The 18144-nt window shown below is 42.5% G+C and overlaps 1 protein-coding gene across 15 annotated transcripts in view; it reads right to left on the reverse strand.

Moving 5' to 3' along the window:
* Positions 1-18144, reverse strand: part of EPHA5 (EPH receptor A5) — a 319537-nt gene that overhangs the window by 75721 nt on the left and 225672 nt on the right. For 8 of the 15 annotated variants that reach the window (XM_073340232.2, XM_073340243.2, XM_073340239.2 and 5 more), the window contains 3 exons: positions 17450-17574; positions 9139-9298; positions 845-950 (listed from right to left, as the gene is read on the reverse strand). In XM_073340232.2, the coding sequence (XP_073196333.1) occupies positions 845-950; positions 9139-9298; positions 17450-17574 (391 nt within the window). The remainder of the gene's footprint in view (positions 1-844; positions 951-9138; positions 9299-17449; positions 17575-18144) is intronic. The other 7 variants (XM_073340233.2, XM_073340244.2, XM_073340237.2 and 4 more) reach the window with 1 other exon arrangement.

The following is an 18144-nucleotide window of genomic DNA, read 5'->3' on the forward strand; positions in this document are numbered from 1 at the left end:
TCATGTTTTATACCACCACCCAGGGAGTTTTCCTGAGAAAGGCCAATTTGCAAAATATGAGTGTAAGCTGAGTAAGAACATCTGGGTTTGGCCCTTTGTTAGCAAGTCTAATGAGAGCGACTCTGTATAAAGATACTGGATTCCAGAGTGCATCAGGGGACCTTTTGTACCACACAAATTCTGCTTATTTTTAAACAATTGAGAAAACAGTCTTGTGCGAAGGAAACCTAATAATGAAACAGGGTCCATCCGTATCAGTGGTGCCCAAACTTTTCCTGTCGTGCTCCTGCCTTACCAGTCATGGAATCTGTCCGTGCCCCCCTCTCCATTACTTCACAACCAAGGCTTACTCAGCAAAGGAGCTTGGGCTGAAGGGAGAGCTGGGGGCTGAAGTGGGGATGTGGGGGGAGCTGGGGCTAGAGGGAATGAGGGCGGGGCGGGGCGGAGTTGGGGGCGGAGCGGAATTGCAGTGGGCCTGGAGCTGGGCGGGGGCTGGACCAGCGGGTGGAGTGGAGCTGTGACTGGGGGCAGAGTGGGGCTGGGTGGTGCTCCTTCCCTGCCCCTACCCCCTTCCCCCGCCCAAGGTTTCTCTGTGTCCCAAAGCTTGGGGACCACTGATCTTTGTAGAGATGAAAATCATTGGGAAGTGAACTACATATATGAACAGAAAATGTGGGTTTCTGATTTCATTAGATTCATAAAATCAGGATGTCCACATACTGCACTGTGTTACATGACAGCATTCGGTCATTTTCTGGCCTCCACCAAAATGTGCTGCTCAATCAGTCAGGTCAAAGTTCTGTATATATGTTGAAAAAGTATAAATGCACGCTTTTTCTCTTACCTTCCACTGAGAAGGAAACCAATAACAACCGCCAACAGGATAACTCCCACTGTTACTGACACAGCGATTATAGGAATCTGGCTCTGATCACTGGATGCAGCTACTGCTGAGATGAGAAACAGAAAATGGAGATTAAGGTTAAAATTATAGCCAGCACTCACAAGAGTCTTTATTTCAAGGCTGCCAGAGATATTGCAGTTTCACCAATTCATTAATTCTTTCACAGGTTGGTTGGTTTGTTTTTCCTCATCTGTTCTTTTTTGAAAGAAAAATGGAGGGGGCAGGGAAGGGTTCAGTTTTTGGAAACTTTAATTTACCATCCTAATCAAAATGTCACAGAATTTACCTTTCCAAATGGTAAACTGGAATCTATTTTCCTGGTTATGCAGCACTAGAAGTCAGTCAGGGAGGAGACGGACACCAAAGAAAGTTCTTATTTTTAAAAAAATATTTAAACACAAAGTTCACGGATTGAATTTCTATTAGCTGGAAGATGCGACATAACAAAGATCTCTTAAATAAAAGGCAGATATAATGCCCATGACAAGACTGAGTAAAATTACCTCAGCCTCAGGAGTCTTCTGAGGCTCACACATTAACTCTTTGTAGCACCTCCAGTGTAAGACCAGCTGGTGCTCTTTGGAATAAAGTCGTGCTAAAGACTAATATTTTGGTTGGTGTCTGTTTACTGTAAGGAAAGCAGAATTGCTTCCAGATTGTGTCCTTTCAAAAATCCCCCTCTGCGGATTGCTTGATAGGAAGGATTGTTGCGTGATTAAGACACTGGACTCAGGAGACCTCCGTTCAATACCTGGCTCTACCAGCGGCTTCCTGTTAGACCTTTAATAACAGACTTAATATGTCTGTGCCTGTCCGTAAAATGGAGATTATAATAGCACTTAATCTCTGCCTTGTCTGTTTAAATTGTCGACTCTTTGGTGCAGGAACTGTCTCCCTATGTGTTTGTACAGAATCTAGCACCATCAGACCCTGGTCTTGGCTGCGGCCTGTCAGCACTTCTATAATCGATAACCAAAAAAAAGGTCTACTCTTTAGAAACACAGTGTCAGTGTTCAGCCAGTAGCTAGTCTCATACCTGAGGTTAAATGTAAGCATTTGAAAATTAATTCAAGCTGTCTCATTTTGGCCTTAAATCATATGAACTTACTAATGAACTGCTTGCCTAGAAAACATTAATCATCATCTTAACTAGGGATAAATGTTATCTGAGCCATATTTACATTTTCACTAAAATGTCATGGTTGCAATAGATAATCAGAATCACGGCACCACAGTAGGCTGTCCCAGACAGAGTTTAGTATAAACGTTACAGACAGTGGTCACTATTAAAAAAAAATATAAAAAATGGACAGCATTTAACATGCACTGTTCTTTGAGATTACCACAGTGCTTCTATCTCCTTGCGGGAGAAGGTATCTGTAGAATCTCTGTGGTAACTGGTGAAAAGTTGGCTTTCCTAGCCCTCATGGTTGCAGAGGAAAGCTTGAAAATGTGAACTACAAGGGCTGCAATACCAGAAAGCAAAGAAAAATAAGCCCAAATTTGCTATTTTTAAAAATTGCTATTTTTAAAAACTGGGCTTGGCAGAATTTGATTTCTATACATACTGTTGATGGATAATACAAATGTTCGAGAATTTTTTTTACATTTTTATCCAGTTGTGGGAAATCATGGGGGTGGTCAAGCAGTGAGGGTAGGGGTGTGAAACAATAATTATTTCATGAGAGTAGACACCAAGATTCAAAAAGTTAAAGCTTGATAACCATTAAACACAAATTCTCAATAGCATATGTCAAAATATACAAAGTAAACATCCTTACATCAAATTCTAATAAGTTCTCTGGCAGCATTTTCCTGACTCCGATTTCATTTGTCATAGATGGAAACATGCTGTGTCCGTTTGTGTTTATGAGATCAATGTTTACCAATAAAAATCTAAACCTTCCAAGTCTAATTTTAAGACAATCACATAATTTTTGGGAACTCGTGGGGTTGGCAACACTGCAAACTGGGTCTTAGAAGTTCTTCCCGCTGTGCCTTAGAGAAGGGAGGCGCTGAAGCAGAGGTAACTATGCCCCTTAATTTCAAAGCCGCGGGATATTGGCATATAGAGGTCTCCTCAGGACATGGCTGTTCAGGGGAGGTATGGTCAGACCCACAGTTATTTTGGGTGATGGGCTTCATTACAACCACAGGCAGGGTATGACCTGGGGGAAGGTTTTCCCACACATTAGCACTTTCCCCCCAAAGGATCAGCAGAAATTGATTGCACAGTCAAGCCAAAAGATGGAAGGAGAAGTGAGTCCTTAATTTTATGGAAGCTATAAAATAATTGAATATGGCCCAATATTAAATGTTAAAAAACCCATAATGTATTAAACATTGATTTTACAATGGGTTTCCAAGTAGCACTTTATATGGTAACTCTCTGATTGGCAATTCATTACATATAGTGGGGCCCAGCTAAAGTACAGTCAATGATTTCATAATGATTGGGCCACAACATTAAATCTTTATTGTCTAACTACTCAAAACCTACCCCACCATCTAGAGAATGCCAACTCCTTTCCCTGGTGCCTTTATAATGTTCAGGGGATGGAGAAATAAGGTCAGGCTTGCTGGGAGGTGTTGTGGGATCCCAGGCAGCAGGGGAGAGCTAGAATGCCAGGAAGGGGATGAGTAGCAGAGAGAAGGGGACCAGCGTGGTGGGGGAGAGGCACAGGTAGGGGGTAACCGCAGTGGAGGGTGGGAGAGCTAGGTGTCTGAGGGAGAAGGAGAGCAGCTGGGTAGTAATGAGTCAGGCTGCTGGAGAGATAAGACAGTTAGCACCAGTAGATTTGAACGTAGAACCCTCGTTTAAAAGTAATCCAGACCAGGACTTGCCTCCACTGCCCTCTTGCGCTGTCTCTAATATCTGCAAGTTGACAACATTTGGCTTAGAAGCTGCAAATAACCATGCTGAGTTTATTGCACTGACCAGTGTGGGGCCCAATCCTGCAGAGCCTTTACTGGCACATAGCAGGGTCACTAGAGTGACAGGTGACAGGAAGCACTCTACGTGGCAATGGCAGAATCATGTCTGTAAAAACGAAGGGTTGCAGTGGGAGGGGAAGCAGAGAAGCTACCAGATGTTGTGTGTTCCAAGGAGCCCTGTTGGCAGATGGCAGGATTCCAAACTGCTGGCTAACGTTCCCCAGGTGGGACATTCGTTGCTGCTCCGTTCAGCTGGAACACACCGCTCGGTACTATAGCTGGCAGCTTCTGTTGGCGCGCTCTAGCCAGCCAGCCGTACTCCTTTCCCACACAAATCAAGCCTCTTTAGCATGTGATGCACACTGCAGGTTGGTAGCAGCTCGTCTCTCCCAGTGCTCCTGCGTGCTATGGACGGACGGACACTAGAAACTCAGTGTGAGAGCGGCTAAGATTGTGTGGAATATAGGGCCTGCCAATGCACGTCCCCCCCATGTGCCCCCGTCAGAGCAAGAGCAGGTCTTCCCTTTTACATGTCGGTAGAAAGTATATAGCATCGGCTAGAGCTCTGCGTCCTGCACGGCATGACCAAGATTAAAACACAGGCCTGGGAGTTGTCAATCTGCATTGTATTCCTGGCTGTACCACACCCTTCCTGTGTGACCATGTGGAAGCCATTTAGGCCCAAGTCCTCAAAAATGTAGGTGTCTAACTCCCACTGATTTCAATGGGAGTTAGGGACCTAAATGTCCTTGAGGACCCGGGTCACAGGGCTTTTTCCAAAGCCAACTTAGGTCAATGGGGCTGCAGTTGAGAAAAACATTTAAGCACATGCTTAAAACCCATCCGTCTCCTGCAGAGCTGTTAAGCATGTGCTTAAGTCCCATGTAAGTCAATGCTGACGTGCTTTGCTGCATAGGGATGCAGTGCTGAATTGGAGCCATTCCATTGACTTGAGTGAGTTTTGTATCAGACCCTTAATCTTTGTGCCTCAGTTTCTCTAGCTGCAAAATGGGAATATTCAAACAGAGGGGTTTGCAAAAATCAATTAATTATGGTTGTAAAGTACTTTGAAACGTTATGATGTAATGCCCTGTAAAATAATATTATGATTGTTTTGAGAGCTGCCATGTGTATTTCCAAGATTTACATGATAAGTCGTTCAAAACTATTATTATTTTGGCTTGTGATATTAGGTCGTGGTGGCAAGGGACCAAATGTGCAATAAGTGCCACTATATTACTTATTAATATTCTGAAACATTATTACTGAACTCCTCAAAATTAGAAACTTTTCTACTGCATCCAGACCTTGCCTATCATAATACAGAATTATTTGCCAGCATAATATGGTTTGGTTTCTACTTATAGGACATGATTATAGTGGTTAATGCAATAAGAAATACATTAAATAGCAAAGTCTTATTGCATTAAAGTTTGCATCACTATGCTGTTTGCACTATGTTAGCTTTGCCACTGACTCCAGAGCTGGGATGTGAAAGGTAACTCTCATTGAAATGACAACATTGTATCTTTTTTAAAGAACTGATGATGACTTTTAAATGAACCAAGGAAGCAGTAATTAAACAGCTGATGACTGTAAATTTATAAGGAAAACATACAGCATGACTTGCTATTCACCATAAAATGAACAGAATATTACAATCATGAAACCTCTCGTGCATATAAATAGTATACAAGATTAATAAATGTCACTTGTACAAATTGAACTAGGTACACAGAGTACATATTTTATGACAGTGAAAATTATCACTGACACCACTGCAAAGAATAGGTAAGCAAGGGACAAGAAGTATTTCTCCATCATAGTGTATAAAAGTATTTCTACACAGCAATTTAGGCTATGTAGACACTGAACTTTTGTCAGTAACACTTTTCTCAGTCGAGGTGGAAAAAAACCCACCCCTGGCTAGCTGTGCACTGAATTAAAGTGCTTAGGCCTTTGTCTACATGGCAAACAGCTTAAAACCGATCCTTTAAATATAATCAGGGCCCACATACTCCACAATTCCACGGAATTCACCCGGCCACAGAATTATGCTCTGGAATCTGAGCCTCTATTTAAAAACAATGTTTTCAGCCCTTATGGTTGCTTGAAAACGTGAACTGGGTGCAAACGGATGCACTGTCATCCACCTGATCATGCAGGCAGCCTGAATCAGTCGCTCGATGACTTTGCCCCTGTGGAATTTAGCATCTGTCCACTGTGCCACAGAAGCAAGCATTTCCTCAGAGAATTTGCCATTTTGCTGGAGTCACATGCCAAGCACTTTGTTTTCTATGTCCTTGCCCAACTTGCACCTGGCTGCATTTGCCTCTTACTCTCCAGCTAGAAGAGGGAGCTAACGGGGCTACAGGGTATGCTTCCTGCACCATTACATCGAGCCAGGCAGCAGGGCATATTTTCAACTATGAGCTGTGTGTTTGTGGGTGGGGAATGGGGGTAAAGGGTATTTCATGGCTTTAAATTAGTCTATTTAACTGGCTATGAATTTACACAATGGCATCTCTAAATACGCACCAACAGATTTAGGTCTCAATCCTGCAGACACGCAAGTGCGTCCCCTTAAGCACATGTGGTGCTCCATTGAAGTTAAGCAAAAAGTTAAGTGTGTGTGTAAAGTGTATATAGGAGTGAGTCCTTAATAGGTCAAATTTTGCCCTCTATTATATCTGTACTATTATTATTTTGAGAATTTCGATACCACCTGGGAACCTCAGTCATGGACCAGGACCCTATTGGGCTAGGTGCTGTACAAAGACAGAACAAAATACCACTGAAGTCAATAGGGCTGTACGAGAGGGCAGGAAATAGCCCAAGGAAATTATCTGTCATTCACGCTCAGGACATAATCTTTAAATACTCAAACTTTAGATCTTCAGAAATATTTTTTATAAACCAAACAAAATAATTAGTCTTCCAGGAAAACTTTTCCCTGTCCCAGGTCAAGGCTCACATTTCAGACCTTTTGTTATAGCCCTTCCAAAAAAAAAAAGTTTTGCTTGATAGCTCAGTGGTTTGAGCATTGGCCTGCTAAACCCAGGGTTGTGAGCTCAATCCTTGAGGGGGCCATTTAGGGATCTGGGGCAAAAATTGGGAATTGGTCCTGCTTTGAGCAGGGGGTTGGACTAGATGACCTCCTGAGGTCCCTTCCAACCCTGATATTCTATGATTCTATGCTGCTGTTGTTGTAAGTGGTAAACTGCATCTTTTCATTTTCAGTAAACTGAAAACCATCTGAAAGGATTTCTCCTCTCCTAACCAACCCCCCCCCCCCCATCCCCTAACTTTCAGATCCAAACGTGACATTTTGGGAAAATTAGAAGCACTGGGATGGGGCTGGAAACTGTTTTTGCAACCTTAACTATAGTGCTTGCTGCAGAAAGGTTCTAATGTTCCAGTGATCTCTTTGATGTCAAAGCTCTTTCTCTTATTGATGCACCAAAAAGTGACGTTGGGAGGTTTTTCTGTTAGAAACTTTTTCTAGCAACACACTCAGAAGGTATTTAAAAGATGTTGCAGAATCCCCCACAGACCACATTAAGAGGAGTACAACAGTACAAGGGCCTGGTGAAATGTATGCCAGCCTCCCTTCAGTCCTGGCACTAACTTTCAAGGGTTCCACAGGGATTTCCTGATGAGGGGAAGAAGAATGCAGTAAAACCCCAAAGAGACAGTAATGAGTAAATGGCAACATTTCAGTGCAAGGGAGACAGCAGAAGACAGAAATTTTCTGACCAGCAAGCTTCGTAAATTTCCTAAGTTTAAAGACTTCCTGATTTTTCATCTCCCTCCAGACTAAATGAAATGAGGAAACAGGTACCAACATATGGTACCAGCATGGATTCACCAAGGGAAGGTCATGCCTGACTAATCTAATCGCCTTTTATGATGAGATTACTGGTTCTGTGGATGAAGGGAAAGCAGTGGATGTATTGTTTCTTGACTTTAGCAAAGCTTTTGACACGGTCTCCCATAGTATTCTTGTCAGCAAGTTAAGGAAGTATGGGCTGGATGAATGCACTATAAGGTGGGTAGAAAGCTGGCTAGATTGTCGGGCTCAACGGGTAGTGATCAATGGCTCCATGTCTAGTTGGCAGCCGGTATCAAGTGGAGTGCCCCAAGGGTCGGTCCTGGGGCCGGTTTTATTCAATATCTTCATAAATGATCTGGAGGATGGTGTGGATTGCACTCTCAGCAAATTTGCGGATGATACTAAACTGGGAGGAGTGGTAGATACGCTGGAGGGGAGGGATAGGATACAGAAGGACCTAGACCAATTGGAAGATTGGGCCAAAAGGAATCTGATGAGGTTCAATAAGGATAAGTGCAGGGTCCTGCACTTAGGACGGAAGAACCCAATGCACAGCTACAGACTAGGGACCGAATGGCTAGGCAGCAGTTCTGCGGAAAAGGACCTAGGGGTGACAGTGGACAAGAAGCTGGATATGAGTCAGCAGTGTGCCCTTGTTGCCAAGAAGGCCAATGGCATTTTGGGATGTATAAGTAGGGGCATAGCGAGCAGATCGAGGGACGTGATCGTTCCCCTCTATTCGACATTGGTGAGGCCTCATCTGGAGTACTGTGTCCAGTTTTGGGCCCCACACTTCAAGAAGGATGTGGATAAATTGGAGAGAGTCCAGCGAAGGGCAACAAAAATGATTAGGGGACTGGAACACATGACTTATGAGGAGAGGCTGAGGGAGCTGGGATTGTTTAGCCTGCAGAAGAGAAGAATGAGGGGGGATTTGATAACTGCTTTCAACTACCTGAAAGGGGGTTCCAAAGAGGATGGCTCTAGACTGTTCTCAATGGTAGCAGATGACAGAACGAGGAGTAATGGTCTCAAGTTGCAGTGGGGGAGGTTTAGATTGGATATTAGGAAAAACTTTTTCACTAAGAGGGTGGTGAAACACTGGAATGCGTTACCTAGGGAGGTGGTAGAATCTCCTTCCTTAGAGGTTTTTAAGGTCAGGCTTGACAAAGCCCTGGCTGGGATGATTTAACTGGGAATTGGTCCTGCTTTGAGCAGGGGGTTGGACTAGATGACCTTCTGGGGTCCCTTCCAACCCTGATATTCTATGATTCTATGATTCTATATGTTCACCTGTCCAACCCACAGTAATGACATGACTGATACTTCTTCACTAAATGAATCAGGTCAAAGAGAGAAAGAGGATGACAGGGAGACTGACAGAGTCCCTTGCAAAGATATAGATCCACTAACTCTTTTCTGGTAACCATTTCAGAGTCATGAGCTGACAGTAATTAAAATGACTTACACACTGGGCTGGTTTCAAACTCGAATCTTCGACTGAAGCCACCATACCCTGCTGCTGTGCGCGCTCGGATTTGGAAGATATATGTCGACGCTGGTTTCAAGCCATCCGCTGTGATCTTCGTCTCTTTCGATTTGATGATGGTGTAGCTGGTCTCTTGATCCTTTCCCCCCCCCCAAAAAAAAATGCAAAGTTCAAGCATGTAAACAAAAACACTAGCAAAATACAAATTGCTAATTAACACAGTGGCAATAGTACTAATAATGACTATACCAACATATTTAGAAAGAATGATTGAACATGTATTAATGAGACTCTCTGTCCCACAAAAATCTATATGAAGACTACATACTGCAAAGACATGGGGTCCAATTCTCTATTGCCCTTCACTTTATATAGTCATTTACTCTAGAGTGAAGTGGATGTAAAATATAACAGGTCAGGAATTTTTTCATAAAATGGTGGGTTTTTTAAATTGGATAATGCTGATTTGTTGAAACCAAATCCTTCTCTGGTCCAGGATGGAATTCCTGATTTTGGCCAGAGAACACGAGAGACGTCCATCCCACAGAATGGCCAATGGCCCAGTGGTTAGGGTACCCACTCTGGTGCAATAAGAACAAAAGAATGGCTAAACTGGGTCAGACGAATGGTCCCACTAGCCCAGTGTCCTGTCTTCTGACAGTGGCCAATGCCAGGTGCTTCAGAGGGAATGAACAGAAAAGGGCAATTATCAAGTGATTCCTCCCCTGACATCCAGTCCCAGCTCCTGGCGCTCAGAGGCTAGGGACATTCAGAGCATGGTGTTGCATCCCTGTCCATCCTGGCTAATAGCCATTGATGGACCTATCCTCCATGAACTTATCTAGTTCTTTTCTGAACCCTGTTATAGTTTTGGCCTTCACAACATCCCTTAGCAACAAGTTCCAGAAGTTGAATGAATATTTAATTATTTGTCCAAAAGTGGAAGACCTCCAGTGGGACAGAGAGACTGACACTTTCTATATACAGCAGGGACTTGAATCTGGGTCTTCTATGTCCCAGGGAAGTGCCCTAACCAATGGGGTGACTCTCTCTCTCGTTAGTGTTTTCACCACCCTGCCACACCAAAAATCACCAGATCAAATTTTCATTCTGATGAAGAATTTAACCAAAAATCAAAACCTCACAATTTTTAATGACACAGAAGTCTTGTTTTCTGGTCAAACACCAATGACTCAGGACATAGCATTTTAAATCCACTTTGCACAAGCGTCAACCACGACATGAAGGGCCTGATCCTCATTTCCACTCAAGCCACTTTACACTGCTCTGGCAGTGCCAAGGGATCACAAAGTGAGCATAGGTTACATTTATACTGCCAGAACAGTGTAAATAAGAACCAGGGCCAAAGTGTAGGGAGATGGAAAAATCAGTCCCTGATTCACACTAAGGCCACTTTACATCTTTCTGGCAATATAAAGATGCCTTAAAGTGAGCCACTTTATATGACACAGTGTACCTTGACAGTGGCCTTAGTGAAAATGAAAATCAGTGCTATTATCTACATTTTATGCTTGGTTAGAAATACTAATCAAAAATACTAAAAATCCAATACACACAAACAGATATAGATATCTACACACACACATATTATATACGGATATAACTACACACACACTTTTTTGTGTATGGTGAGGACCTTTTAAATAAATTTGCTGAAATAATTCTGCATGTAAATAAGTTTTTGGTGTAAATGAGCAGTTTGTGGTCATCTTTGATTTAACATCAGACTCAATTTTTTGGTAACTGCTGCTAGAAATATTTACTTACTAAACAATCAGCATCCGATCACGTAAATTAAGGGCAACAACGTTGAAAACAGTTTTGTTTTTTAATCACTATCTCCCTTCAGATCTCCATAATGGTATTTTAAGGTAAACACATGATTTCAAGGCAGATCTTTTAAGGTCTGATCCAAAGTCTTTTGAAGTCAATGGGCGTCTGTCACAAGATGGCAGACCTTTAAGGGGAGCTGGTCCGAGCCTTACCTGTGACCGATCAAGTGAGTCTAAATGCCAGCATGTATGAGGGAGTTGTGTGAAGAAGAGGTGCACTCCTGAGGCTGGGCCTAAGAGAGGGAGTAGGGCATGTCTAAGGAATGGCTTCTAGGTCCCTGCAGCCTGTTCGGGAAACAGCTGTGTTTGGTACTACCTTCTGAGTCTTATGTTCAAAGAAGACAACAGTGCCCTGAAAGAAGGGCTGGGCACACTTTGGACATGGTATTAGTCCTTGCTGGGCTGAGGGAGTCAGGCCACCTGCTCCGCTGACTTTAATGAGCTGTGGATCAAGCACCCGAGTGATCACCAGAAAACTCCAAACTTAGGATACTCCATTTTTTAACTAAAGTATGGAAAATTTGCCTGCCCAACTAATGGGTCTGGGTTGGACAAAAATGGAAAAAGCTGTTCTGTTTGCTTTTAAGAAGTGATTTCTCTTAAAGGAATGTGATTCAAGCCTTAATTTTCTCAGACTCTTAAGACAAATCATTCTTATAACATGGGGACATGCTTTCTTAATTTATTATTTTGTACAGGGTTGTATAGCAAGAGAATGCAAAGTAAGTTAATGACAAACGAGAAGTGCTAAGGGTGACATAGTAATTAGCGGAATGAATAGTAGGGAAAATGGGATGTTAATATTAGTTCAAATTCTGACTTGCATTTCAATCCAATTACATTCACAACTAATTAATGTTTGCTTTCTGCAAACTTTTGAGTGCATGAGCTTTATTATTGAAAATACCAATCTTCAATATTAGCCAAAAGCAAAATTCAAACTATATATTCAGTTTTATAATTTACATTTATATTGTTTAGTTACATGAAACACCTAGCCTCCAGTTTAGCAAGGCATTTAGACACATACCTAACTTTAAGCTTCTCCACACTCCCTTTGAAGTCAATGGGACTACACACATGTGGAAAGCTAAGCACATGCTTAAGTATGTTGTGGAATCAGTGCCCCAATCAGATAACAGAAACAATACCACATGACTTATGTAAGTGATTAAGACTGTGTACATTACAAATGGTTGCAACAGCTACTTATGAACAAGTTGCAGACTAAGAACTATTTAATGAAGACATTTGAGAATAATTTGAATAAAAATGTTGTGATCTATTTAAAAACAATTTGCAAACACAACAAAAGAAAAAATAATCATACATTTTTCATTGTTAATTATTGGCTCATCATTAATAGTAATGATAGTAGGCTAAAACATCAGAGATAATCTACCCCAACCTAGTCAAAGGCAAGTGCAAAATGTACCGCAGCGTAACGTTTGTAAGCAATGTAACAAAAGAATTAATGGTTGTTTATTTCAAGCAAAGACAGATTCTAGTTCCTTGCTTCATATCTCATCACAGCGTTGCAGTTTTGAAATAGCTACATTTCCAATGCCGAGGAAGGTTCAATTTCAATCAACACTTAAAAAATAATAGGGACACTTCAAATGTTCACACAAATCTTAAAGCACTCCATCTACTGAATACGGAGAATAAGAAGGTGAGTAATTCTTCAGAGCAAATCTTTCCTGGAACTATGCCTAAATCAAAAGAAACTGATCAACCAAAAGTCTTTTCTCGCTGCAATGTCAGCATTACTTGGACTCACTTCAGCAGTGGTATTGGGTCCCCTGCTGAAATGCACTGCACACCCCCTGGCAGCCCTGCGAAGCTGAGACACAATCCCTCCCCAGAGTTTTCCATAACATGTGCCAGCCCCGATCTGCCCTGGAGAGAGCTATACCCTAGAGTACAATCCAGCCCCATGTTCCGACTGCCCATTGCATGCCTTATAAAGTAATCCAGGACAAAGGGACAAACCTGGGCTGGCACGTATGGCCAAATTAAACGGAGAGTCAGCTTTTCAAAAGGTTTCAGCACCCAGAAGCTCCCACTGAGAAGCACTGGGTACTGAGCGAAAATGTGACCCCACTTGCGTATGTTGAAAGCTTTAGAAAATCTGTCCCTGAGAGGTTTATTGGGGGACGGGGTGGAGATAATAAAAGAATGGGGTTATTTTATACTGAAACCATGACTTTTGGTGTATGTGCATTTTGGCACATCAACTACATTGCAGTTGTGAACTAACCTACTTATTTTCAATGCAGTGTATTAGCTCCCGGGTGCCTTTCAGAATAAAAAAAAACGGTTCCCTCCTTTTACGGGAACAACTGACTTGAGTCTTTTTGCAAAAATGGAGCAAAAATCCGTCCACCTGAAGCTCTGTTAAAGGAATTTCAGAGAGGCCGTAGGCAACAGTATCAGCAAGGGCTTTTCTGGGGGAAAACTATGTTCTAAGAGCTCTCACTACATTGTTGCTGTGTGCTGTTGTGCCTATATATTTAAGAAGCTTTGGCATATTTCACTGCTACTGGACTGATTGCTGCTGAATGTTCTAGGGATATCTACTGTGGGAGGGAGTGAGGGGGGACCAGTTGTGCAGCTGACTGCATAGCTATGGCCTCACACTGCATTGATTCGGTGGACAATGGCAGCACAGCTGGTTTGCTGGAGAACAATCAGTTAAAGGCCTTTTTGCAGTCATCAAATGTAATTTACGCAATTTGAGAAATATAATCACAATTACATGACTTCTCTTGAGTGATACATTCTTATGTTCTATTTCACTAACCATCCAAATTGAGCACTGGGAATACCTTTTGCATAGAGGGCTCTAAAATGAATCATGCCTTTTCCAAGGGAATAAGGACCCAATCCTGGAAGGAGCAGACTAGGACTGATCTAAATTTTTCTGTTAATTTTTTTTTCAACAGAAAACTGGGTTTTCAACTAAAGTTATTTTATGGTGAAAAGTGCTTTCTGCAGAAAGTTTTGATTTTTCATAAAAACAACAACAACAAATGCCCCAAAACATTTTTTCAGATGCAAACTGAAATATTTTATTTGACTATTTACCCTGGTGCCACATGGGAGTTGTAGTTTGGTTTCCTCTTGTCCCCTCTTCTTTTCAATGGGCCGAGCTCCCCAGCCAGACTTTATCTCCCATGATTCACCATGAACAGGGGCTCCCCTTGATGTGTCGGAGGGGAGATTGCTGTGCATCATGGGGGATGTATTCTGACCAAGGAGCCTGGCCTATAGAAGAGAATGGGAGAGTGAGGAACCTGAACTAAAACTCCCACAAAAAGGGCATTTCAGAATCAGAACATTTTTTCTTTTTTAGATTATTTCACCAAATAGTTGGAATTTTCCATGGGAAACCCCCCTCTCTCATTTTCCAACCAGCTCGGTAGCCATGCACCCTCAGCACTTGCTGACTTCACTGGGAATTGAGGACATTCAGCAATTCATAGGATTATATTTTATATGATTAACTTCTGTTGTTGTTTCTAGGAATTGTAAACCTCACACAGCCTTGAAAATTACTATATAGCATGGTCAAGATTTACAAAAGTAACTAGTGATTTTGAGTGCTTCAATTTTTGGATTCTTAACTTGAGACACTTTTAAAGGTCCTGATTTTCAGAGGCTGGGTGCACAGCATATTTTGAAAACCAGACCCTTTTAAAGGTGTCCCAGGTTGTGCATCAAAAAATCAAAGCACCCAAAATCACTAGTCACTTTTGAAAATCTTGGCTTAGGTGCATAACTCGCACACACCATTCACAAAAGTGTATTTGTTATAATGTGTATTGTAATGTCTTAATTTTTAAAAAAGTAAAGAATAAGCAACATTGTGTTAAAGAGGTTTGACACTTATGAACTAATCAAATATGTACACATATTAGTAATCTGTTAAACATTTTATTCATTTCATGGCCAAATGTAATTGGATTGGTCAAGCCAGGTGAGTGGGATGATGAAATATATGGTAATAATACCTATTATATAGCACTTTTCACCAGTAGATCTCAAAGTGTTTTACAAAGGAGGGTAGTACTACTATCCCCATTTTACAAATGGGGAAACTGAAGCACAAAGAGGGGAAGTGATTTGACCAAGGTCACCCAGCAGACCAGTGGCAGAGCCAGAAACAAAACTCAGACCTCCTGAGTCTCAATCCAGTGCTTGGTCCATGAGGCCACACCGTTACCCTATTCTCTGGTCAACATTTCTGGGAGCCAAAATCTACTGGCTGGCTGGCTGATGGATGAACAGGTTTCCATGACCTAGTCTCAGGCATCGGGACTTGGTTGTGCCCTTCCAAACCTCTCCTTCCCCTCCCCATCTGCTGCGCAGAACCCATCCTTATTCGCTTGTCAGCATTACTGGCTACTTCCCTCCTTCCCAGGCTACCGTGTCACGAGATGAAAAAGCCTCTTCCTCTGAACCAGTGGGGGGATTCCTCTTGGAAGCAAGTTTCTGTTAGTACTTGCAGTGCCCCAGACTCTTTTTTTTTTTTCCCCCAGCCGAAACTCAGATCCACCCTCTTTTCCTGCCGGAACTCCTGAGCTGCACTGAGGGTAAACTTCGCACAGCTGAGGATTAAGCCCTGTGAGCCTACAATATTTTCATCCTTCCTAAAGCCAGCTGTTCTGGGCGAATGGCGTTTTGGGGTGGCTGGTACTGGCACTTGCGTGGGGCACAAGGTGTTACGTATGTATCGTGAGCAGCGAAGAGCTAACATCAAAAGAACCAAACGTCCAATTTGGCTCAACACTGACAAGTTCAGATGCTCATCTGAAGTTTATCCAAATCCTTTGTGTTTAGAAAACTGGGCTAGGAGTTCCATCAAACCCAGCATCCTTGGGAGATGTGAGATATATCCTGTTCCAGACAGGTAAGAAGGACCAAAAAGGCCTTGCTCAGTGGGTTTATCAGGGCCCAGAGGCACTGGAACAAGAGAAGTATGCAAAAGAAAACAAACATCCCAAACTTTCTGGAAAGGGGTCGTCAACTTTACCCAAACTAATGTGCCTGTCCTGAATGACATGGAAAGTTGTCCTGATTCTTAGCACCTTTGAGCCATTGTTTATTTTGAAGACCTAGGGCTAAAATTCTGCCCTCGGATCCAGGGAAGCAATCCCAACTGAAGTCAATGGGAACTGCATGCATTTCCAGGGGCACAACTTGTCCCTAAATGTCTTGGGCCAGGTACCAATGTCCCTGCTCAGGACCAGATTCTGGGTGGCCTTTATGTGGGCACAGAGCACAAATTAACCTTCCCCACCTTGTGCTGCTCAGGCCCAGACAAGATTTGAAGGCCCTGTGCTCCAGATCACTCCCTCTGTTGGAAAGCTGAGCTCACTCTCTCAACCAACAAGATAGAGGAAGAGAAAGGGGAAGGAACTTGCCCAAGGTCAATCCTCTGTCCTTACTCTGACAAACCTCCTATGGACTTCAGTAAGAACTCTGCTGAGGGAAGACTGCCTAGGGCTTCAGGATGTGGCCTCCTACACTGGAAGTGGTGTTTAGGATGTAGGAAACCCAGGTTCAAGTCCCTGGTCTCTATCAGGTCAGGCTATAGAGAGCCAGTGTCTCACTCTGTCAAACTTCCAAAGGTCTTATTTTATTTTTTTGAAGAGCCAGCAGAGTGGCACAGCGGAATCATGCTGGGCCCATAACCAAGAGGTCAATGGATTGAAACCATAGCTCAGTGGTTTGAGCATTGGCCTGCTGAACCCAGGGTTGTGAGTTCAATCCTTGAGGGGGCCATTTAGGGATCTGGGGCAAAAATTGGAGGTTGGACGAGAGAACCTCCTGAAATCCCTTCCAATCCTGATAGTCTATGAAGTCCCTGGGGGTAGGGGCTGTCTTTCTGTTCTGACTTTGTATCGTGTTTACCACAATGGGGTCCTGGGCCACGACTGGAACTCCTAGGTGCTACCATAATGCAAATAAATCGTAACAACCACCACCTATTGCAGAGATACAATGAGAACGCTGACATGCCCTGGCAGACGTTTTGACGAACACTGGAATAAATGCAAGCTGATCCTTAAAACACCAAAGCTGAAGTGTAAAATTAAAAGACTGGGGATTGCCCGATGCTCTGAGTGAGAAGAAGGATGCTAGTTCCCAAGCTCCTTTGACTCATAACAAATTAGTATACTTTAATTTAATGTGATAAGACTGGAGATGAAACTGACATGCAGTTTTAATGTATTTGTTCAACAGAAGTGGCACACTAATGGAAAACAACACACACATTTCAAGTCTTCCTAATCATTTACTGCAGAATCAATTTGACATTGATTTACACATAAAATTGCTTCACTCCCTTCCATGTGTAGGATAATTATAACTAAAAGAGAAGGACAGCAAAGAGAAGGTACTTAGGATGCTTTGCAATCAGTCAGTCACACCTTTTCAAAATATTTGATTTCATATTCCAGGATGATACCATTGGGTCGATCGGGCTCCTGCCAGGAAAGGGAGATGCTATTTTTAGCTATCTTTCCTTTTTTCACAATACTGATTGGAGAAGGTGCTGCAAGACAAGAGAAAAACAAAACAAAAGGATAGTTAGTAGGACAGTATCTTGTTTCCTAATTTAAATTCAACATTGCATTAGTCCACTAATGTAAATCAGTATAGTGTACATTAACTTCGGTGTGGATTATATCAGCTCGGGATCTGGCACTTTGGGGTCAATAGAGCTCTGTGATTTTCACTAGGTGAAGCTCTGATCCCATTGATGATTTCTGGACTGTGAATCATGAAATATCAGAGTTGGAAGGGACCTCAGGAGGTCATCTAGTTCAACCCCCTGCTCAAAGCAGGACTAGTCCCCAATGTTTGCCCCAAATCCCTAAATGGCCCCCTCAAGGATTGAACTCACAACCCTGGGTTTAGCAGGCCAATGCTCAAACCACTGTGCTATCCCTCCCCTCGAGACTGTGGTCTCAGTCCAGCTGCTGTTACAAAAACTTAGTGATGTTTCCAAAGAATTGTTATGCAGTAATTTGCATAAAGCTTTAAATAAATATTTTCTGACAAAATGCACAGGAGGAGATTAAATTAAACAAGGGCAGGGAACCCTTTTAAAATAAAAGTCACA

Source organism: Lepidochelys kempii, chromosome 4 (assembly GCF_965140285.1).
Source record: "Lepidochelys kempii isolate rLepKem1 chromosome 4, rLepKem1.hap1, whole genome shotgun sequence".
NCBI classification, from domain to species: Eukaryota; Metazoa; Chordata; order Testudines; family Cheloniidae; genus Lepidochelys; species Lepidochelys kempii.